This window comes from Ambystoma mexicanum, chromosome 3q (assembly GCF_040938575.1).
Source record: "Ambystoma mexicanum isolate Mex_15411 chromosome 3q, UKY_AmexF1_1, whole genome shotgun sequence".
Taxonomy (NCBI): domain Eukaryota; kingdom Metazoa; phylum Chordata; class Amphibia; order Caudata; family Ambystomatidae; genus Ambystoma; species Ambystoma mexicanum.
Genome location: NC_090926.1, coordinates 855855773 through 855880695, shown reverse-complemented (window position 1 = coordinate 855880695; position 24923 = coordinate 855855773). Strand labels below are relative to the sequence as shown.

General features: G+C 42.7%; 1 protein-coding gene across 1 annotated transcript in view; it reads right to left on the bottom strand.

The window, feature by feature from the left end:
* Positions 1-24923, bottom strand: part of SCPEP1 (serine carboxypeptidase 1) — a 682231-nt gene that overhangs the window by 450018 nt on the left and 207290 nt on the right. The window contains exon 4 of the mRNA XM_069654950.1: positions 21350-21505. Coding sequence (XP_069511051.1) covers positions 21350-21505 — 156 coding nt within the window. The remainder of the gene's footprint in view (positions 1-21349; positions 21506-24923) is intronic.

The window sequence follows — 24923 nt, the reverse complement described above, 5'->3', positions numbered from 1 at the left end:
TGTGCCACAATGCTTTTGGTCGAGGAAACTCAGACCCTATGAGAAGATATACTCTGCTCGAGAAGCAAATTGCTGCAGTGTGTTGGGCTCTAGTTGAAACCAAACACATTACAGGAGAGCAGCCAGTGACAATTTGCACACAAATTCCTGTCATGAGCTGGGTGCGTGAAAAAGTGGTAGAGAGCAAGATGCCTCTCATGTCAAATGGAAGTGGTATCTGCAGCAACGCGCAAAGGCTGGCCGTACGGGGGTCTCCAAGTTGCAGGAACAGAGGCTGGAAGCGGTGCATCTGTAAGAAATGCCTGAACCGAGTGCCCCATATGCCCTGCCAGAATCTACCTTCAAAGTTGCACCAGCCTATGATAGATTGTCAGAAGAAGCACATAATTCTGCCTGGTTTATGGACGGCACTGCGAAGTATGATAAAGGACAGAGACGCTGGCAAGCAGTCACATTCCAACCCCATCGAGAGACAATGTTAGTGAGAGAAGGAGTTGGGGGTTCAAGCCAGTATGCTGAGCTGCAAGCAGTGGCCGCCGTGATTGAACAGGTGAAAGATACAGAGACTGCATACGTATACACAGACAGTTGGGTTACATGTCAAGGCCCAACTCATTGGGCGCTGGCAAGACAAGTGGAAGATCAAGAACACTCCAATATGGGGAGGGCCAGTAATCTGGGAAGAAATGTGGCGCAAGGGTGAAAGGTGCAAGATTTACATTGGGCATGTAGATGCACACATGCATTCTGAGACCTCACTTGCTGCATTGTTTAATAATGAAGCCGATCAAATAGCAAAGACCCGCCCAGTTACAATTCATGAAGAAAAGGAAGTGCTACAAGAAATAGCAGACTGGGCTCAAACATCGGGACATTTGAGGCAACTAGGAACCTATGAATGGGCTAAGAAGAGCCATCTGCCCATCACAATGGACAATGCCAAGCAAGCTGCATCCCAGTGCCCAATATGCTGTGAAGTGAAGAGCCATCCACTAGAAAGAAAACCTCAAGGCACTCTGAAGAGAAAAAGCAACCAGCATTTGGCAAGTTGATTATATTGGACCTTTGCCGCCTGAAAATGGAAAAACGTGCCGACAATGGTAGCCACATTCACGATTGCTGCTGGCCCATCCAGCCGCACATGCAGATCAACGGGCTACCTTACAAGGGATGGAATATCCCATAAGACATTATGGTGTTCCAGATGAAATTCAATCTGACAAGGTAGCCATTTTGCATGACACAATGTGCAAAACTGGGCTTTGGAGCAAGGAATGAAATGGAAACTGAACATAAACCATTACCCAGAAGCCTCAGGATTTAATGAAAGAATGAATGGGTTACTGAAAAAACATACGGAAGCTCATTCAAACTCACACTCTCAAGGGGTGGTCCAAGCATCTAGCACAAGCCTTGTTTGAACTGAATATTCATCCTTTGAGAAACAGATGCCATTTGTGAGACTGATAAGGTACAAGCAACAAAAACACTTATTGTATGGAAAACTGAAAAATAAGCAAAGCTGCCTGTACAAGCCACAGCAGGCAGCATTGGACTAGATCTGTCTACCTTTGAAGATGATGCAATACCAGCAGGGTAAACCAAATCAATATTGCTGGGCATTGGAATCAAGTTTCCAGCTGGCACCTATGGACACATTGCTGCATGATGCAGCCTAGCAAAGAAAGGAGTCGATATAAAGGGAGGTGTGATTGACCCCGATTACGCAGGAACTATTTCTGTGCTCTTGCACAACACCGGTCCATCTGAGGTACCATTGACTAAATATGACCACATTGCACAATTGATTTGTGAGCAGGCTGTTCCCCCAGGTGATTGAAAGTAAACAAGCCCCTGACACCACACACGCGAGGGAGGTTTTGGTAGCACTGGGGAAAAGGCGTGGGTTCATCATCATGCCAACAAAAAAACCTGAAGCTGGGGAGGTGTTAAGCAGAGGGGTGAGAAGTACTTATGTTGTACTGTTGCAGAATTCTGACATTACTGTTTATATCATTGCTACTAGGCTAACACCGAGAAATTAACGTTCCATGACAGGGATATGTATAATCTTGTTGTGGATGCTCCTGGCCAGCCAAGCAGACGCATTCTCTTTAAAAAAACGGGTTGATGCAGGATGCTACATGGACTCTGAGAATCACATGGACTGCCCCCAATGCTCCAGTCCTGCTTGATGAGAATCATACTGCAACCTGTGAGAAAAGCACCAAAGATCAATATCCATATGGAACTGCCAGGGTGCTGACTTGGCATATTGTTGGACACCTTTGTCGTTGACACACATTTAAGGCGTTTACGAGAATTTAGGCCCAAATGTTTCTATGAATGGTTCCAGCAATTTGTCTGATGTGTCATTTTTGTTCAAAGGATCGTTGAGACTGACCGCCAAGCCTTTGTGGACTATAACTTGACTAAAGGTGATCAATATGATTGTGCAAGGAAAAAAACATTATTTGATGGTAGTATGTCATTTGTGTCTAAAACCAATATTGCATATGGCAGACCTGCCACTTGAAGAATGGTGTTCTTTAAGTCACTGAAAACTGAAATAGTGCGCATGCTAGATATTCCTGTAGTGACAACATATGAACTGCAGAAATGTGATGCATGCTGCCATCATTAGCGAAGTGCAATTAGAGATATATTTATCAAAAGGTAATGTGTTATGCTGTTTCAACCAAGCTGCTCCAAATGGAGTCAATTTTTGTGGCAAATTGCTAAGTTGCACGTAGCTAGGGGACTTGATTCATTAAGTGCGGGGGCAGCAAGGGGTGGGAGAGGGAGCGCTAAATGTTTTTGATATAGAGATAGTGAGCAATAAATTATCTGCTATGGGTTCCGATGCAAGTGCTGCGATAAATCTGCTGGCGCGGTGGGACCAATTATTAAATCCTACTTTGAAAAATGCTGCCAAGAGTATAGGCAACAATTGGAGGTGGCAGAACTTTAGTTATGAAGTCATCTTTGCAGTCTTAAAGCTGGTAAATAAAACCACCACAGACACTAGATGCATTTTCAGGCATACCCTATTAAATCAACAAGTGTTGGCCTTTCGGTCTGAGTGGAGGAGACTTGCCCCAACATACTGGCACACACAGTTACATTTACCTGCAGACATATGGATGAAACCACTTCCTTTTGATTGCCTGAACAATAGCTGCTGAGCTTCGATGCATGTTAGTAGGACTGCTTATGCTTTAGAAATATGGTGCCCTTTTATAATTTTGCCCATGAAAATAAACGGTTCCTGATGGGTTCAACAAATACAAGGCGAGTGGCTGGATAGTCGGAATTACACAACCCATAGTCACACGTGTGCCCTGGGATGAGGGGTGGGTGTGCCCTCAGAATGGAAGGATCCCAGACCCATGCATGCATCCCATAGCGGGTGAGTGTACCTGGATGCATTACCACATTAAGGGAACTGACATTTTTCAGATCGATCAGCATCAGGCCTGCATAGTTACTAATCGTACATTACTTATTAACAATAATAAGTTCCAAAGCAATCCTTAGGTATTCTGTGTAGATCAGGTTGCGAGTAGCTTTGATATCACTACCCACACTTTATACTCTTTGACCTGCTGATCTCATACCACCTTGCATGCAGAGCTCACTCATATGCTTAACTGGATCCTACCTTATGGAATCATTACCTCATTGCTTCAAACTATAAGACAGTTTGCTCAAACCTCTTGGAAAGCTTTTAGGGCTTTAGCTTCCTCTTATCACTGCAGAGTGTAAAATGACAATAGATAAGAACCAGCTAATGAAAACGGTTGACCATTTGCAATCAGTCACTGCTCATCACTGGTGGAACGCATTTACAGGATAGTCTCCCACTTCCACAAAGCCGTTAAGCTGCATCCCTTGCTGTGGCTGATTGTAGCCCTAATATTAATTGCTATAATATTCATTGGGTTTTTGCGCAGGATGACTTACCTTTACAATAAAATGGCTGAACTGGAGAAGTGTTTTATACGCCTGCAACGTACCATATATGCTACTAAGTCATGGAATTAAACCAGCATTAATGCCCACACTTCGAAAAGGGGTGGAATGTAGTGTAAAGTGTAGCTGCATTGGCGTAGGTGCATTGACCCACTGAGCGAACCATATTGCATATTAGACCTATAGCTTGCTGTATTAACAGCTAAAACGAACAGCTTATTCGAAGAGTGTACTAAATGCTGCTAATCAGAACTTTATAGAAGGCTTAATAATACCTTAGCAGCGCTTAGCCATCGAGCATAGTGAGCTATATTAAACGTGAGCCCTCCTGAAGTTGCTTACAGAGGGTTAACTGCAAGCTTGGTATTCAGCATTCAGCTTCCACTTTCGCAAGAAGCTGCACAGTACACAGACACAGACACAGGGTTGCACAGGGAAGGCACGACCATGGCAGGTGCCGATAACTACATCCCTAAGGAACAAACGCTTCCCAGCTATAGATGTGTTGGGGTGGGGGGGGAGAAGAGCGCAGAGCAGTAATGGGTTTTTCCATCAAACACATGTTATGGTTTTACCACAAAGTTTCTAGCTAATTGCGTCACTCTGATTGACAGGACTTCCCAATAAGAATGCATACCCACATTAATTGAGAGGGAATCATCCGATGGGCTTCTGCCGAGTGCACACTGCAAAGTGCCCAGAACCAGCCACCACCCCGAGCAGCCGTTCCTAGCAGTAATATCCCACTTTTTTGCTGGTTCCAGAGAGGGGCAAACCGGTACCACAGAGACAGGCGCCAGACGTTAGGGTGGCATGGGTCCTAGATGTGACAGATCAACGGTTCTATGAATGTAAGTCCCTATTGCGTTCAAAAGTACGAGATGAATGACTTGTATTCTATCCAATTCTGCTAAAATACTACTAGTTATATAATTGGCTTGTTATCAAATAAATGGAAGTATATCACATTTTTGGTTTAGTTTCTTCCAGAACGAGTTCATTGTGTCTCGCATAATATTCGAACCCGAGAGGGGAGGGGAGGATGCCACAGTAAAAGGGCTGGTCCCAGAAGTGAGCAAACTCGCTTCATACAACAAGAGGTCATCCTCATCCCTGTGTTGTCTGTACCAGTCAGGTGCTTCACCTGATCTTCCCGTGCTGCATCCTGTGTTCTTGGTAACCTCTCGTCTAACTGACTCATTAGTGACTGCAGTGATGCCAGCACTTTTAAGGACTGCAAGATCTAAGCATTAGGCTCTCTAGGTGGTGAGGCCATACCTTGGTGGTGGCAGTGGGGATTTCCTTGGAGGAGGTGATCTTGGAAGTTCTGAGTCAGAGAAAGCCGGGGAGAACCTCTCCTCGAACTCGATGTGATGGTCCAATATTCGTTCAGGCAAAAAGAATGATACAGGAGACAGGAACAGGCTTCTTTATCGCTAACAGATTTATGTCAACGGAATCTTAATTACTATTGGTTGCCGAGTGGATTTCTGCAACCCTTCAAAATCCTGACCTCTGTGTATGCTGGGGCTAATCTATTTACGGCTTCCCTCCGGTTTCCTTGTGGTCCTGGGATGAGCCCGATGATGTCAGGCTTGAGGGTCTTACTGGAGGTTTGTCTTCCGTGGATGGTGTCATTTTTGGTTTCACCTGTGGTTTCTCTGCCCTTTTGGCCCATTCCGTGGACTGCACCATGGGCTTCACCATGGCTGGTGTGGATGCCTCATCGGCGTTATATCAGCTGTGGTTTCGTCAGCACCTGTGGCTTAGCCGACGTGATAGGTGTCTCACCGCCAGCTCCGACGGCATTGTCCATTTCATTCACGGCTTTGATATAGTCATCGACGTTGGTGTTGACCATGGAGTCGTGGTCAAGAGGGTAGTCTATTTCATCGGGCACAGATGGTGTCATGGACAGAGGCCTCTTTCATTGATGGCGGCCAGTGCCAGATGACGAAGGCATCAGCGGCAAATGCATTTTTAATTCACTGCAACCTGTCACCCCCCCCCCGTTGACAATGTCATCGACGAGCAAACTATTTTGGCACACAAATCCAGCTTTTATGTTTTGAGGCCTTTAGAACCAGAAGGCTGTCCTTTCTTCTGATCTACCCCTCTTTTGTGGTGGACATCTCTGAGCCTTTGATAGTTGTTTCATGCTCAGATGGAGGATATTTTCCTTCATTTAGCAAGAGTGTGAGACATATGACTGTCACTCAGTGTTTTGGCACAGAAAGTACAGCAAATAACCCATTCCTTAGGTATATGATTTGGGTATAGACCATAAATGCACTCCAAGTGCTTGCCCCCACTCATATACATTTTTAAACCCACAGGTGTTACAGGGTTTAAAAAGAGACTTCTTGGATTTAGATTCCATCGTCACACTTCCTGTCGTATTCATTTGGGTGTAACCACGAGCCCCTTACCTCCACCTCATTGTGATGTTGTGACAATTGGTCCCTGGTCATCATCACTAAAACACCTTTGGTCGCGTCCCAGCACTTAATGACAGGCAGGCCTAGGCTCAGGTGCTATCAACAGAATTGAACAAACTCAGGGAATTAAGGTTCTCGACAAACTCAGGGATAACATTCTGACTCGTTGCACTTAAATATACACTGACAAAAGAGTTCTCACTTTAATGCGTTTAATATGATCCCTTATTTTTCGAGGGGTCTTATCCTCATTAAACAAGCGAGAGCGAAAGCAGACACAACATATCATCAAACTTATTAACAGGATTATCATGTAAGCGAAAGAGCATGTTGAATCTTCAAATAATGAAACAAGTGATGTTTAACTTACAAACATTGGAAACACATTTCTGGTGCTAAGCTACACTACATGCCTCTAATCTCCATGCACACAGAGACTCCACTTGTACTCACGTTTAGAGAGGAACTAGCCTTCAAGTAAAAGGCTCCTTCTGAAGTTCAGAATCTGCTTAGTTGGACCTGGCAGTCTCCCTCTTCTGATTCTCTCCCCAGCTTCTCTGGTTCCAATGAGCAGGCAGATCGGCTGGCCTCTCCTTTTTTGACTTAGTGCTGGTGCCATATATTTATATGTTTATCTGTTTATCTGTAAAAAATAGCTGCCTTGCACTAGTGGATTTGTCATATCTGCTTTGTCAGCAGTAAGTGGGTGGCATGTCACTTTCTTTATCAGATGTAGAATTTTTGACATTAATAAATCACATTTTGCTGCAAGCCATGCCAGAGGGCTTTCTCTATGAAAAGTGAAATCTTACATTTACCAAACGCATCGCACTACAACCTACGGGACAAGGATTTGTACATTTTAAAAGTGACGATTGCAAACCTACTAGTCCTGTTCTTGTGTATAACAGATAATTAGCCGTGCAATGCTAAAAACTGCCAACTGAACTCTTGTGGTTAGCCGGCTGGCTGGGACAGAAAACGCACTGTTTCCTTGTTCTTAGCTAAGCTGGAGAACGTACAAACGGTTGAAAGTTTGAGGCCCTGTCACACATGTGGTTGACTAAAGCGCTGAAAAGACATAGCACACATTGTTTGCGCCCTTATCATTTGTGTTAATTGTTCTCCCCATCCTAACAGTGCACATGTTGTATGGACTATGAAGGCCCTCTTTAAACTGTTATGAGTTACAGAGCCATTTAATTGCCAATTATCTGTCAGAGAAGTAGGGCAAACAAAATCCTTTAGTTGAAGCGGTTGAAGATTAACAGTTTTCTCATTGGAGAAAGAGCTTATAGGACTCCTCAGCATGACGTGCGGTTAGAATCTGAAGAAGGCCTCCTGGGTGGAGCCAGATACTCAACGTCCTATTGGTTGGGGGTGAATGCACCCAAAAGGAGACCCAAGGGCTACTAAAGTGAAGTACATTTTTTTAAAATAAATAAAATGTAACAAGGTCACAAAAGATTCCCAGACTGATGGCGGGGAATATTCAAAAAAGTGAATCCATGAAAGATCCAATCCTGGAGAAATATATTTTTGAAGGCTGCACAAGAAAGTACACAAAGCTTGTAGTGCTTCCAGATAATCTTATTACTCCATAATTACTTAAAGGAAGTGGCGTTTCTGAATGCAGTCAGTAGATGGCCTTTTTCCTTCAGGCCTTTTACTTCAAATATCCAAGCCTATGGCAAAACCACAGCAGCACACGCTATGCTTTACTTTCTTTAGGTTTCTAGCACCAAAGCAAAAAAATAACAGAAAAACCTCAAATCACAGCAACACCTCAAATCACAGCAACACCTGAACCTATCTGTAGAACCATAAACATCACATGGTATTATTATCTGGCCAATAAAGTCATTCTGATTGCAGCTCATCCTCTTTCTTTCGTACTTCGAGCAGATGAGTAGTGGTTTCCTTGTCCTTCAGCAGGAAAGCTCCAATTAGCTTACACAGTGTTTTACACATTTCTGTCTAGCATGTGAACTGGACTATTGCTCTAAATCAGTTCACTTTGAGATGTGCCCCATGAGTGCAGCATCCTAGTGACCAGGAGCCCTCCCCATTCACCAAATAGATTTTATTTGTTTTACCCACACAGTTGGACCATGTGTGGATGGGCCTCTAATCACCTTAACCCAAAGAAGGCCCACCACTATGAAGCAAGTGCAAGTTTGTACGTAAATCAAGTTTATTGTACAATCAGATGGGAGGGGCTAGATGATTATATAGTCAAACTAACCAGAGTCTCCCTAAACCACACAGGGTGACACAAATATTTACAAAAGTTAAAACACTCCCACATATTTAATTAAAAACCATCCTCCACACACGATTGGTCAAAATCTATACAAAAGAAAGCCAATCTTCTCAAATTCCCCTGTTCTCATTGGTCACATTTTATCTGAACTACTATCTTCATGTGTACAGCACACTCACTTTTAGTATTTATCTGTGGTAGGGCGCGACATCACAGTTACACATTTAAACATAAACCTAATTCATTACAAGTTCCAGCTAGCCTGGGACTTTCTTGCAAAACATGTACAAATCCTGTCTGTGGTTAGGACACTCCAAACAATATGGGGAGCAGAAGAGTAAATAAGTTTCCTTTGAAATGATGATAACCATCTCACAGACCCAGACTTGCTGGCGTCCCTGGAACACTAAAATGTAAATGACTACCAATTCAACACACATGACCACCGGATACAATCTGAGAAAATAATTGAAACCCATATGCATTGTTGAACTCTGGCCTCAGGTGTCCGTTCACCCCAGTTTTATTGCTGGTCAAAAGCAAATGGGTGGATTCCCCTGAACAATAAATGAGCTCCTGTGTACTTAAAATATTGCATTTCTGTTCTACGATAATACCAAGTATTAAAAACGCTGGTCCTGCCTGGGTGTGTGTGTGACCAACCGATTTTTGTTGCTGCTGACCTTCTTCAGCCTTTCAATCCTGGCCAAACCAGTTTTTCCCAGTCACACAGTTCAAATTATGAAAGATCACACGGCATACAGATGTGTACATTCCCCACAAATGTATATCAGTGCAAACATGTTTCAAACTACTGTGTCCTCTTTACAGTGGTTTCTTCATGGCAAATCTCATTTCTCGCATGTGCATTGTGAAGCTCCTCGATGCCCAGTTTCTAGGCGCTTACATGGAGACCATACCTATATTTTGATATTTTATCAGCGGGTTTTGACATTTATCTTGCTGCATATGTGCAGAATCAACTTAAACACAAAAGCACAAAGTAACACTAAATAACACATATCCCATTCTCATTAACTATGAGAGATGCATAAAATATTGCAACATCACGCCAACTAGGCCGCTCCCCCAGTCACCGTTATGGAGCGCGAGCAACATGAACCCCTCTTCCTCATCAGGAACTTTCCGGACCACCCCAACCACCATTTATGATGAGGGCTGATAACCTGCTGGTAGGGTGCCTTAGCAATAATGTTCATGGCAAAGCAATCTCAATGGCAACAGCTAAATGGGGAGTTAGAACCACAGATGTCATGTTGTACTACTGAACATGCATACATTGCCCCATGGCCTCAGATGGCTAGCACAGCGTCTCCCTCACTCACCGAGCTTGAGAAATCTCCATATCAATCTGAAATCCAGAGTCTATTCTCCCACACATCCGCCATTTCTTATCAAAGGACAGTCCCATGGCGAGTCCCAGTCTGTCCCAGTGTCTTGCATTGTGAGGAGCTGCAGCGATGGTGCTCTGTTTTCCTGTGTCTACTGGCCCTTTAACTCTGAACTCCACCTTAAAAAAGGTGTTCACGGGCGCGGAAAGGCACGCAGAGCGCGGCGAGTCCCCATTGTAAAGAGTAAAGAGCAATCATACAATGGCTGCACCCGGTCCGCAGACGCAGCTGAAGACGTTACACGAGCGTCGACAAAATAAAGTAGACACATTTTATGCCGAGAACACAACTTTAGAGGTATGCAGGGAGAAACGAGCAGCGGGAAAAAAAAAACTATAGTTCATCGTCATTGAATTGGTGTGTTCCTTCTTTGTCGGCTTTAGCAAAGGCGTGTGTAAATGATCTGAACCGTGGCAACGCACTGAATCGTGTTCGAACAACATGTTCAACAGGCTCTGCTGACAAACAACAAAATATCAGTGTTTCAACAGCAGCTGATATTATAAACTCACTAGACCCAGAAGCTGAAATTGTGACCATAAATGACAATACCAATACCAACGTCCTTGACAATGTTGTCACTGTTGATAGACACCGCTCTTTTTCAATCACCCTTAGATGTTACCGACAGCGAACTACTGGAAATACACGTACCATCTGTTAGCTTTTAGGTGATTTGGTATGTGTGCCCCCTTTAACAGTTGTGGAAACCCCAACAGCTTGTGATTCGAATTTGCAGCAAGCACTAATCAATGGAGACCTGGCTTTATCGTCCCATCATGAACTAAACGTTTCGGACATAAACGTCCACCTGGATGCAAACTTGACTAATAGAGCATCGATGTCCCGGACAGATCCCTTAACTAGGCATATGCAGCCAGAAATCACCACTCTAAAAAATGACCATGTTACAATGCTAGCTGCAAAACGTGTAGCCCGAACAACAGAGTACATCAATATGGAGATGCTAGCAGCTGTTTAGCGAAAACAGCCTCATTATTCAATAATGGAGCAGTGTCGCAAAATGAAATACTCGTTTGCTTGCCGAGTCGGCAAACCAGGTGGTGGCGAACATAAATGCAACACAAAATACACCTGGATCTGCCCTGAAAGCACCTGGGGCAGATTTAGCTGGACGTGAAGCACGATTGACTGAAAAATAATCTGATTAATAGTTTTGTAAATTCTCTGGCCGACAAGACGCTAATTCAGGAGAAAAATACATCAGCCGAACGTGATCTGGTTAGCTTGTTACCCCTTTCAAGGCAAACAATGCATCATGGCCGGACTAGTACACCACAATTGAAAGGCGTGCTAGGCATGTCTACCTGTAATCAACTATTCACGTCAAACTTAGGAAATGGAACGTTGCAAGAGACAAATGACTCCTAGAAACATGTTGCAAATGAACTACAAAACTAGAAGAAGTTGACCGTGGACCCAAATAGTCAGCCAACCAACAATGTCTTGCATTGTCAAGAAAATGAACTGGAATATAACAACAAAGCAAATGTATCCTTAGCTGCAGAGATTCAAATTCACAATAAGGGGCTGGCAGCAACATCCCTGGCACCGATTCCTTTTGTGAAATTATGCAATACTCTAAATGATTCACTGAAGGAACATGTAGCACTGTTCACTAATTTAAATGCAAAATGGTCTAATATAGAACATCATAATGACTGGTTGCAACAAAGGATAGAAAGAGATGCAGACCTAACATCTGTTAGGGGACCTGGCAATGAGAGACCATTCAGGAAAGGCTGACCTAATGGATGCAATATTAAAATGCATGAAATGTTTCGACACATTGAGAAGAGCAGATTTGACCCAACGACGAATACCTTAAAACCGGCATCGTGTCAGCAGTTGGCTAACACAATGATGCCATTGCACAAAGACAACATACAATCGGAGCCGACCAAGAAAACCCTTGAAAAACGAACCATCGAATGCATGAATATAACTAGTAGGGTTGCGAAAAAAACAAACAGTTACTGGCAATATGACGGACACCAAAAATTCTGATAACATTGCAGTTTCCAAAGATTCAAGTATTCCAATTGACAGACTAAATGAAAATGTATCTTCTAAGATCCTATTGACTTCTACTGTCCCAATAGGCAGAACCAATTTAACAGAACCTACTTTGGAAAAGATCAAGAATATACATTCAAAACAGCAGGCTGATCAAGTAACTAAAATACAGATGAATACCTTTGGAATCATTACTGGTTCGACAAAAACACTGGCGAGCAAAGCGCACCCAGCCAGACCTGCAAAATTCTCAAAAATAAAAGAAATCAAAGACTATGTCAAGAGGGGCAGTCAAAAGAGAAATCCAACGAAAACAAAACAATTCGTAAGGAATCTAACACCACAAAAGACTGGGTTATTTCACCGTAGCAAAGCAAGCAAGTTACCAAAGCGTCCTACACTGTTCACAAAAAATGATAACAGCACCAAGTCAACAGAACTTAGCCCCGACAGACATGTGATAAATCCAAATAAACGGGTGAGGCTCGATTCGGAGGGCCAAACTGTCGGCTCTCATGATAGTTTGATTTATGTGAGTGGTCGACATACTCAATCGAAACTGATGAAGATATGATGGTGTCAGAGTGCCCAGCTGGTGCTGCAACGATTTGTAAAGTCAAAACTGCAGTTCAGGCACCACAAAAAAATAATAAATAAATAAAAAATAAAAATCACTGAACAAAAAAAGGTACACCGGGAATTGCCTGCAACCAAGAAAAAAATCATTGCTGCTTTAAGTAACGATTCAAAGGGTGCCAGAATAAGCAAAAGTCCAACTCCACAAAGACTCATAGCCCCAAAAGAAAGCAAAGAAAAAAGGATTCACGACCCCAAATCCAAAAATGACGACATCCCAATGGCAAAAACAAGAAGTAAAAAAATCAAGTGACTTGACTGAACGGAAAACAGAGAGGCCGTCTACTACTTGGAAGGTTTGGGTGTACAATATCCTGCCAGATGGTAATGACTTAAACTTAACCAGAGGCAATGTGATGCGGATATTGCACAATATTCCATCATTGCGAACAATCACCTCCGAGGATATTGTTATTGTGGAATACATAACAGAAGAATGTTCTGACCAGGCATTTCTACACATTAGGTCACAGGCAGTGGAAAAAACCCTCTTGGCAGCAAAACACTAGCTTCTAACATATGGTTTCGACCTTTCTGTTGAAAAGGAACATAGACCTTGAGTTGAAAGTTCAACGTCACCAGGTGATAATAGATCAGGAAATGAAATTAGACGAGACAACTTGAGAAAACTGTTCAATACAAACACGGTAGAGGCACTGGATGAAACATAGCAATCTGTGCGAATGGGCAACCCCAAGAGCATTAGGCACCAAAGACCACACCAAAAGTAACTAGCAAAACTCAATGGTGAGGCTTTGTGTGTATTGATATCATGTAACACAAGAGGTTTTAAGCATTTGTTCCAAGAATTCCCTTTTTCACTCGCAAATAACTTTGCAATATGCCTACAAGAGACATGGCTTTGCACGGTACCTTTAAAAGACGGTTACTGAATGCTGTTAAATCCAGCAGGAAAAAACAGGCTAGGCCTACTAACAATTGTGAATAATGCCAATGGAAGGGACAAAATACAAACACATAATCCAAACCTCTTTTTACAAGGAACTCTGCTTCAATTGCAATATAGCAACTACAAAGTTGCTACTAATCAACACTTATTGGAAATTCAACAATGATATCGACAAATCGATACATAAACTCAATAACAATGTTAAGTGATGCCTGTTTGACCAAATTTGTGGATCTGGCAGTGATAATATGCACAGATTACAATTTTTCTCGGTTTAAGAACGAAACGGAAAGTGCACATATAAGAACAACGCCAGAGAATAAAGTCTATAGAGGACACCTTTGGAAAATCAGCGCTGAAAGCCCGCAATTGCGAGATGTTGAACGGCAATGTAAAAGGTGACATTCCAGCAAGGCATTCCCAGCATCGCGATTCGAGCCATAAAACCCTGGATTAAATCTGGATACTGAACTCAATGTGGCCAAAAATTGATCAGCTAAAAATTCAGGAAACAACAAGTAGTGATCATGATGCACTAGAAATGTCATGGCTTATGCATTGTACGCTTCCAGGTGTCAGATATTTATGACAAGTGGAGATAAATCAAGGTTCCAACATATTAAGAATAAATGCCTCGTAAATCAATATGCTAAGACAAAGCATACTGTTCGGGCCTTTGTCACCTACTAGCAAAATAAACTATGCACCGTTACTCTCGCAATTTAAAATGTAATCCTCACAGATGAAGAATTGTGCTTAAGTAAAGAAGCATTCGTTCAGCGCTTTACTGTGTCGAAAGAAGAAAAGCCTGCACAAAGACATACGGCAGTTGAAAAGGACATTGGGCCATAATATAGCTTTATAGACCTGCAGCGAGGGCCGTACTGGGCGTTATGGTCCCTGAAGACCGAGTTAATGGCCTGAGCGAAGCAATGGCCTTTAACGAGGTATGAGAGACCATAATGCCCGGTACGGCCCGAGCTGCAGGTCTATAAAGCTATTAGAACACCCTCAGGGCCAGATTCTGAACTTGACGCAGTGAATGTGCTAAAAAGCAGGATTCACTGCGCCAAATCAGTACACCCAGCCTCCACCAGTATTTTGAAGTGGGCCTGGGCGTCCTCGTAGAGCACAACAGTACACGTCAATAATCCTGAAATCTCAGCAGCATTTTTGTAAAACAACAACATATTCGTTATTTTACAAAAATGCTGCTGAGAACATGGGTGTATATGAACACATTCATAAAAACCAAAGTAAGCAGCTTCAACGTTGCAGAAAACAACGTTGAAGCTGCTTGCTTTCATGTGTGTGAAAGTGTTCATATACACCCATTTGGTGTATATGAACACCTTCATATACACCAAAGGAAGCAGCTTCCACATTGTATTCAGCAATGTTGAAGCTGCTTACTTTGGTGTGTATGAAAGTGTTCATATGTACCACGGGTGTATAGGAACACTTTCATACACGCAGAATACAACGTGGAAGCTGCTTGCTTTGCAAACACCAGATTTGCGTCTGTATAGCCCGCAGATTGACCAATCAGCTTCCCAGAAACACCACTAGGGTGTTCTAATGCTGAATATACCAAACAGCAAAAACTGAAATATCGAAATTGGCTCAAATCCTTCTCACTGATTAGAGACCAAGAATGTGCAGAACAGATAATTAAATTGATTACTCTCCACAGGACAAGAGAAATATGAGGAATCTTAAATAAGGGCACATTGAACCAAGAGGCTAGGCTCTCAAATGGGATACCTAGCATTATATGGGAACAACATTTCAGAAAGGTATTCAATAACACAAAAATGCAGCAAAGTAAACCCGTTGTAATGTGCGCAGAGAGTTGGAATGTAAGTGAATCAGCCGAGGACATTGCGCTCGTAATCCAACAGCTAAAAAATTCTCGAGCAGCAGGCCTAGATGGCCTAACAAACGTGATGTTGAAGGCCAGAAAAGAGCAATGGGTAAAACTCATTGAAGATCTGTTCAGACTGATTTCGACATCGAAGCAACTCCCACGCTCATGGCAATCTGCGATAACCGTCCCTATATTCAAGAAGGGCAGTCGGGACAACTCTGTAAATCATCGTCCGATTGCCCTTCTTAATACCATCTGAAAGATCTTTGGTACTTTTCTGCAGTGAAAGCTGACAGCGTGGGCCTATAAGACCGGATTAATGGACTTCCGGCAAAACCGTGTTTATAAAAGGAGTGGTAACTGAACTAAATTTAATAATACTGAATTTACTGAAATTGGAAGCCATCAAAAAGAAAAACAAGCTGTTACTAGTCTTTGTCGATATGCTGCAAGCATTTGCCACAATAATCCGAGAGAAACTCTGGGCAAAGCTGTCAGACTGATCATGTCCGTTACCACTACTTCATCCTTTGATGGCACTGCATGCAAATAAGAGTATTTGAGTTTCAGACTAACGAACGTGGTGACCTAACAAATGAAATAGAGATGAGCAAAGGGGTGAAACAGGGGTGCCCCCTTGCTGCACTTCTGTTTAAGTTATTCATCTCCGATGCCTCAGTTGCACTAAAGGAAGGTCACTGTTTTGCACCAAGAATAAAGGACTAGCAGATCAGCTGGGCCATTTATGCAGACAACATTGTCTTAAGACATTGTCTTAGTTGACTCAACCCAGATTGCCCTACAAAGGCTGCAAGTGAAGCTAAAAACATACTTGGATGAGAACGATCTCTTAATAAACGTAAGAAAGACAAAGATTTGGCTATTGGTGCAACAAGACAAAAAAAAGACAAAAGATTCAAGTGGACTGTTGCAGGTGAGACAATTGAGTCAGTTCCAGCCATTCGTATCTAGGCATCCCATTTAACAAATCAATCAGGGAATGGGATTGGGTTATGGACTTGAAACAACGAATGACAACTTTCTCGCTTCAGAGGAGCAAAGTTACATGCCGAATATGGAAAATTCACACTAAATCCAGCACAGACCTTCTATTTGCAGAAAAAGGTACCCTTGATTCGGGTCGGAGGCAGGATGGAATCTTAATTACCAAATTTGGCCATCCTTAGAAGGTTTGTTCTGGAGACGTGATCTCAGATTACCAAATAAGACCTTGATAATCACAATAAGACACAAACTTGGCCTCGATTCATTATATGGCACTGTGCTGCGGAGAACAATTTCTGTCCTAAGGAAAATGCATATAACTGATCCACCTCCATCATATCGCATCTTGGCACCCTCTAAGAGAAATCCGCACTCTGGCATTTTGCTTTCTTGGACATATAAAATAAAGAACATCTTAGATTGTGCTGACATCAAATGGCAAACGGTGATGTCCAATCCACAACTAGCTAAGAAAAAAAAGTGAGAATGTGGTATTGGATACAAAATATCAAACAACGCAATAAGTTGGTGACTTCACTTAAAACAGGAGCAGCAGCAAATAGTCTTGATCACTTACTGAAATCTCAAAAAATTTCCATCGAGATATCACCGTAATTGGTTTTTGAGGCTTTGGTTGAATGCGTACAAAACAAGAGATGTTGTGGATTAAACATAACAAAGAAACCAACAATAACCTTTGTAGATTTTGTAAGATGTTAGTTGAATACTCAAAACATTTGATCATTGAATGCTCAGAGTTATCTACTGAAAGATCGTTTTATCTGGGGAAATACGCCCCTTTAAATGACAACATGGAGGACTGGTGGTATATGATGCTTTCTAGTCACAACGTACATCAAACGTGTGCAGTGATGGACTTCCTAGATAAGATCTTGATGAATGAAGTTGCCACAGTATTAGGAAACAGCTTGTGATAACTGGCCTTGTGGGACATTTGCTAATAATAGCTTTCATTTTATTTAACTATTTTCTGTGATACAGGCCGGAAACGATTGAACAGTAGGATTGTGTTAGAGTCCTATGAGAAATTGTGGTATTTTGAACTATTTGATTTGTGATATAAGGTTTGTATAAGCTAGATGTTACAAATTAAAAAATAAAAATACAAAAAAAAAAATGTGGGTCATGGTTTGAACTTTTAGTTCTGGGTTTTCCCCCTCCTCCCATTAGAACACAATGTATGCCCTTCAATCTCACTCGCACGGACCCACAGTGCAAGTCAAGCAGCGAGATACATCTTTATTCGGTTATTCCTTTTCCTTGTTCAGGCACCTCATCTCCCCTGCGGAGGGCCATATTCCAAAATACCAGCTCTGCTACGCATGGATTTCCAGTGCAGGTCTTTTCAAGAAAGATTGAGACTGGAACTCTGGCTAGAACCAAATAAGGAGGGTGGAAACCAGGAGTCCCAACTGCTCGATAGTTTCTACTACAAGAAAGGGCCTAGATGTCACTCAAGCTGCTACTTTTAAAAACAAGACCTACTAAGACTAACTTGTTGCCATTGAGGCCCACTATAAACAGTAAGGCCTGTGAAGTCTCCTCCACCAGGGTCTCGAGTGTAGCATTGTCAGTCAACGGAAACCTTACCGATTCAAGCAGGGGGGCCGAATGCACTCCTGGAAAGGACATGCCCCACTCCCAAGTCCTGATAAATGCTGGAAAGGTCTCCTCCTTGAGGCAATTTCTGCTGTAAAAAAGGCTACACATCGCCTTTATTGTAAAAGACAAACTTGTAGTACAGCTGAACCTGAAGGGCACCTACCTGGTAGTGCCAATTTTTCAACTAACAGGCAGCTCCGGCTCAACGTGGAATCAGGACCATTATTATTTACAAACTGCTGCGTCTGCTGGTGGCTTCTCTATGGGTTTATGGTATCCATCTGGGCACCACGATTATCAGGTTTCAGCTGGCAGACTACCTACATGCCACATCAAGTTGACACAGTCTCTGCTTCAGAGCCTAGGTTACCTGATGAAGTTTGGAAAGGTCCAATCTGGACCAACAATGCTCAATAAAATGTCTGGGTTTCCAAGTAGATACTTTGGTAACCCTGCAGCTTCTGCCCCGAAAGAGTCACATCATCAAGAATGAGCTGTGTTCCACACTCAAAGGAGAGGTATATTACAGGGTCTTGGTCAGAACAGTCAGTCTTTAATCTTCTTCCATTCAAGTGATTTTTCCAGGCAACTCTGCACTATACACAAGCCGTTTGCGGTGGCATCTGATGCCTTCCTACATTTATGGTGCCCGGGAACAGAAAAGTCATTCTCACTTTACTAAGATCATTCGAGTTCTGGGGAAGGGGAGGAGGGAAGGCCTTCCACTAGTAATGGGGACTTCCTTTTAGATGTCACAAGTTTGGTTTACAGTTCTGGAACTTTCTACAACTTCAGCAATCCCACTTTCCCAGAATGTGGATCTCCTATAGGATCCGGCCCCTATGATATGTGACTAGTTGCTAGAAATGGCCGGGTGACAGCTTTAGGGCTTGCGGGACCAGCCCAGAGCTTTTGGCATTAGCCAATTGCCTCATTAAGAGCTCTTGGGTACCTTCCATGGCAAAAGGGTTTCCCAGTGATGGGCGCTTGTTTTTGGAACTGACTCCCCATTGATATTCGCAAAATTGATTCCTATTTTATACATCGTAAAAAATTAAAACCTACCCAATAATTTCTATATCACTGTCCTACCACCTTGAAGATAATCTGTGCCTACATACACAGTTTTCAGTCAGGTTTTTCCCACCTTGCTGGAGGAAATAATTTGCAATACAAATAAATCAAAACATCATCTGGCAACATGGGCATTCGGGAGTAGCTGGTGTATGGGATGGCAATCCCATTTCAGCTTCTGTGGCGACAGTTGCCAATATCCTGGCACATGTGGTGGAGGAAGGCAAGGCCTCCCAGAGAGCCGGAGTTCACAGATCTGTTATTTTAGCAGGTCATGGCATGAATAGATCTCGGGTAGGAGTACAGCTATTGGTCTAAAGAAGGTTATTAAATTAAAGGTTTTGAAGCCGTAAGTATACCACGACTTGTTAAGTCTCTCTCAATTGGGGGTGGGCAGGGAACAACTACTGCCTTTAGATTTCAGAGCACTTGACGTCTCCCAGTGAGGGTTTGTCTGAAGACGTTGCATTCACGATTTCCCATTGTACTAAGACTCCATTTGACATGGGCATCTGTTGGAGATACATCCAAAGACAATCATACCATACAGTTGCCAACCCAGAAAGATCAACAGTGGAGATTCAGTTGCTGGAATTTTAGAAAACAGTTCAAGCCAGTTTTCAGCCCAAATGTGCCTCCAATGGATCATGGCATAGTCAGGGAGATGGGTGGTCAGTGGTCAGTGAGGTACAATCTAGCATACGTGCACCTCAGGGTGTTGACATAAAATAGGAATTGCCATTACTTGGCAGTATACATTAGTTCTATTAAAGACACAGGGGTGAATATTATCCCTCCCAATCAGAATTAAATGTACTTCAAAGATTACCTGTTGATCTGTATCATGTGGTTGGTGGTGCTGGTCATTGTTCCCCACCAATCACCAATTACATAGGCCATTTTCATACATTTCGAGGGGCCTACTCACCTGTGCTGGTGGACTGTTTTTGTCTTGGTTTCTCCAGAGTGGGTCCTCCTGTGGTTGATACAGTTTACCCTGCCAATGGCGGTTGCTTTAACTGGTGTGTTCTACCAGTACCATTTGTGAGACAGTGGTAATATGGTTACGTTAGCAGGGAGCACCGCTAGCGACAGCTTTCTAAGACTGGTCAAATATACTATGTGATGTTTGAACTTCCCCCACAGAAAAGCCCAGGTGTTGTTGGGATATTTCGGTTATGGAAATGTTTTAGCTTTGCTGCTGTGAAGTTACTTTAAAGAGAGTACTTGCCCCACATCTGTAATAGAACTATAACTCCCTTAGTCAAACAAGTAAACAGAATTCCTACATCATAAAGGGCAACATTTGTTTTGTTACATTGCGTAACCTGCGTTTATGTGAAAGCAACATATACCCTTGGTAATTAAGTCTTCTGATCATGAAAATAAACATCGGCTCATTTAATGTACACAGTCTAAACATGCAAGATGCTGTCTACACGTGCAAAAGAACTTCAGGACTTTTGTCCGTGAAAGTCTCGAATCGGTTCCAGTCTCTGCAACCATCATGCATAACATACGGATGGCCTAACTAACGAGTAATTGTAATAAAATCCAGAAACGGGGCATAAAGATTGCACACTCTTATGCAACTTTCAAACATTTATTTTAATCGCGATATTTAAGCCTTTTCAAAAACATTTATACCAACATTGAACTCCATTTCAAAATCCTTACAAAAAACAATACCTTAAAATGCTGCAGGGCCATCATTTACTGAGTCTTTGCAATTCCATAGAAAGCTGTTGAATCTATACTTACATAAATGGCCACTCATTCTTCACGTTACCACATTTTTCACTAAACTGCACCAGTTTCCTTACATATTAGAAATCTTCCTATTTAACATTAGCCCATCAAACTCCTATTCAATGGAAGACCTTTCATAGATGCAGGGCTCATAATCTCTACTCTCCACTAGGCATGGGGAAGGTGGTAACAAGTAAGACATGGTGAGCTGTGTGCAGCTGGAGAATTTAAATAGTGAGCGACTTTCTATGCCTGGCTAGTACCTTGTTATTTAAAATGTGTACCCCTGGTATGTGCATTCGTAAAGCTTGCAGGTGTGAGAGGTGCATATACACAGGCCCACACAAGCTTCAAGACTCTTACCTGGAACTCAGGATGAGAGTTAAAAAATACTTTCAGAAGCACCAGCATATCAGAGGCCACAGTGTCAATGTCTTTTGCATACGCTTCACTGTCGTTGGTGTAGCTGAACCCAGTTCCCACTGGGTTGTCCACAAAGAGAACACTGGCTTCCCGAACCTGTGCAACAAAAGAAATAATAGTCACGAAAAGGAAAACATTCCTGAATTTTGAGGGCATAGATCTAAAGCACTGCCTGGCCAGCGAGTGATTTTTGGAGACACCACTATAAAACAGTTGAAGTGAGTCAAAGCAATGTCTTCCCCCTATTTTTAAAGTGTTGTGGCTTGGTAACAAAGAAATTGGTTCAACAAAACAATTGGGTCAATAAACAAATCAATGATAGCTCAATCTTTGCAGATTCAAAGTTAATATTTTGATCCTCAGATGTAGGTTTGCTTAACTACATTTTTTTTAACTGATAATGTTTATTAGGTTATTACATTCAATGGGGCACAACAGAGAACACCTGCCGTGAGGGTGCAAAGATTATCAGTGTTATAGATTGAGAAAACCAACAATGAAAAGGAGCAATATTAATGCCACAATGAACTGGATATTGATCCAAAAGCCACTATTTCCAATCATGGTGCTAAATCAAGTGCGAATGACAGACACCTTCAGTGACCACTTCACATTAGTGTGTCCGAGGAGCCAACTTGGTTAGCACTGTAGGAGATGGGTGACTGTTTTCTTTTGCAATGCTAATGTATTTGGTTGCAAAGCCAGGAGGTGATGGCTGGAAGGTTTAGAATTCATCTTAACCTCTGTCATCGCTCTGGGCAACACTCCAGACCTTCACCAGCTAAACCATTACAGAAAGGGGAAAGACCATGTGCAAATCAGGCTTGAACCCACCTCAAAAAGCTGGACTACCCCTTTTTGGGGTGGGACCAAGCACTGAACTCGCTTTGTGGCTTTCATATCCCTTGCAGCTTCCATTTTCCTGCTATGCCCTTCTCAGTGTGCCAGGGCATTACTCGTGGCGTCCTCGCAGAAGGCCGGCTCCTCGTTCCTTGTCCTTCTCCGTGAGCCGGTTGGAACCACTGTCTTACCAACAGCACAGTGGTCGCTCGGTCAGTATTAAGAGGACGAGATTCTACCAACCAGCGTCTCCCTCCGGTCAGCTGGTTCAGTGTCTCAAGTGTCCCGGCACAAAGTATGCGCTTGCAACCACTAAAGCGCAGCATTACTCCACTGAGCTTTCTTGTCACAGTACTTTTACATTAATGGAAAGGGAGTCATTTCTGGGGGACCTATAGGGAGTTATGACAACATGCCATCAAGGCATGGGTAATGGAGGGGATATCCCTAAAAGCAAAAAGGGGGATACCAGGCATCGTCTGATGATGTCGAACCACTGCCTTGAGGGTTGCCTACCCCCACCCCCATGTGATCGTCCCTCATATAGCCGCCCGCAGGGTCAGGATCGGTTAGCGGCTGGCGCCCCCTAGCCACATGAGGAGGGGTTATCCCCTGGAAAGAGGCGATGACATTATCACATTCATCAAAGGATGCTTGTGGTCTTGTGCAGAAGGGATGTGACCAAGCTGTTCGAGCTGGACTGCCCCTTTTGGGAATCGGACCCAGCCTAATTTGCATATGGTCTATCCCCTTTTGTAACTGCTTGGCAGGCGAAGAACGATGGATTCCATGATTGCCCAGAGCAATGCCAGAAGTTGAGATAAATTCTAAACCTTCCAGAAATCCCCTTGTGTTGCTCTAATATATTTAGTTGTCCATTAGTAGCTAGGTTAACCTTTCATTATCCCTTCCACCTAATACAAATTGTTCTAATGAAAGAAAAACCCTAAAAGAACAAACCTCCACACAAATGTAGATTTAGCACAGAAACGCATGATGATCTATTTACAAAATTAAAAATCAAGTAGAACCTTTGAAAATCGTTAGGCATTGTTGCTTCCACCATGTAACAGATATTATGTGGGTGAAGCCCACTCTTAGGGCAGTCATTGACGCGCAGCAATACAAAAGAAAGTAATTTGTAGTTTTGTGATAGGTTAACCATTTAGACCGTTGGGAGTGGAAATTTAGGTCAATAAAGCTAACCCCTAAAATGACGTACGAGAGGATTGCTTTTAAGTATAGGACAACGACTTAGGTGGCTGAGCAGGATGTAAAGGGAAAGACTTGATAGAACATCTTCCACCTATGTTGAAATGTTTGTTAATCGGGTCTCCACAGGTTTTTGTCGCATGAAAAAACCCAAAATTCTGGCAATTACATGCTTCAACATGACTAAACTGCTCTTCACATATATATTCACTGAAATCCTGAAAAACTAGCTGTGTAAACGTTTTAATATTAGGTTAAATCAGAAGTTTAAAATGTTAAATTAAATTTCCAAAGAACGTCCCATGTAAACATCTAGGGATAGTTTGCAGAACACAAGGACATTCCACATTATGATTCAGCAGACATGACCATGGACTTTTGTATGAAAGTTGCTAAGTGGGTTTAAAAATAAAATGGCTTCCTGAACATTCTACAAAACTTTCCATAAAAAACTACTGGAGTATTTAAGTGATATTTTCACAGTAATGCAAGAGTTCTTAAAATCCATGCAGAAATGTTGTACTCTTCCAGACATAGGTTTTATTAAAATTATCAGCAGAAAAGCTAACATTCCAACAGTTAGACTTGCTCTCATACAATAAATTCTTTCGCAGTTTAAGTCCCCATGAGCAATGGAAAACGTATTACAAAACCGATGTGGCTAGTTGACACCGCACAGCACATTACTGGTGTAATGCAACAGTTAGGAAAGCTTCCTTTTGATGCTTTCCCTCCATAAAACATCAGGGACTCCTTTTTGCTGAAGTGAAGGGCTTTATGGACACTGTCCTAGAACTTTGCTTTCAGCAACTTCGTGGTTACTTGCAGGATGTGTCCAGGGTGCTTGGTGGCAGCAGATACCTTTCTCAGTTTATTTTTTTCTAGTTTTGTGCACTTTTGCATTTTACAGCTTAATGCCAATTTTGTCCCCTCCTTTGGCCATCTTGTAGTTTGACCTTCATCTTGCCATGGAGTGTTTCGCAGTGTGTCTTTCGCAGTGCATGGTGTGTGATGTGTGGGTGTCCCTCTCTCCCCGGATGTCGAGGGCCGAGTCTGTCTGGACAGAGTCCACATCCTTGCTAGGTGTTTATTTTTGAATGGTGCAAATCCTTGACATTGGTGGGCTCTGTGGGGAGGGGGGTGGGCACTTCAGCCTGGATTCTGGATAAGAGGATGACTCCGGCAGCCATTCAACAGATTAGAGTTGGAGCCAAGACACGCAAGGAGGGACCTGGGAGTCCTGGGATTGTCAACAGAGTGGAGGTCAAAAACTGGTTTGTCCAGCTGTCCAGTACCGGTCCAACAGAGCCTGGAACCGCAAACTAGCCAGACCCAAAAAACAGCACCTGAAGTGGCCACTGGGCTTCCTCCAACATAAGGCATGAATATAGAAGGATCAGCAATTTGAAGTCTGTTGGTCCTGGAGTGAATCGGAGTACATGGGGAGAGTAAACCTACTTCT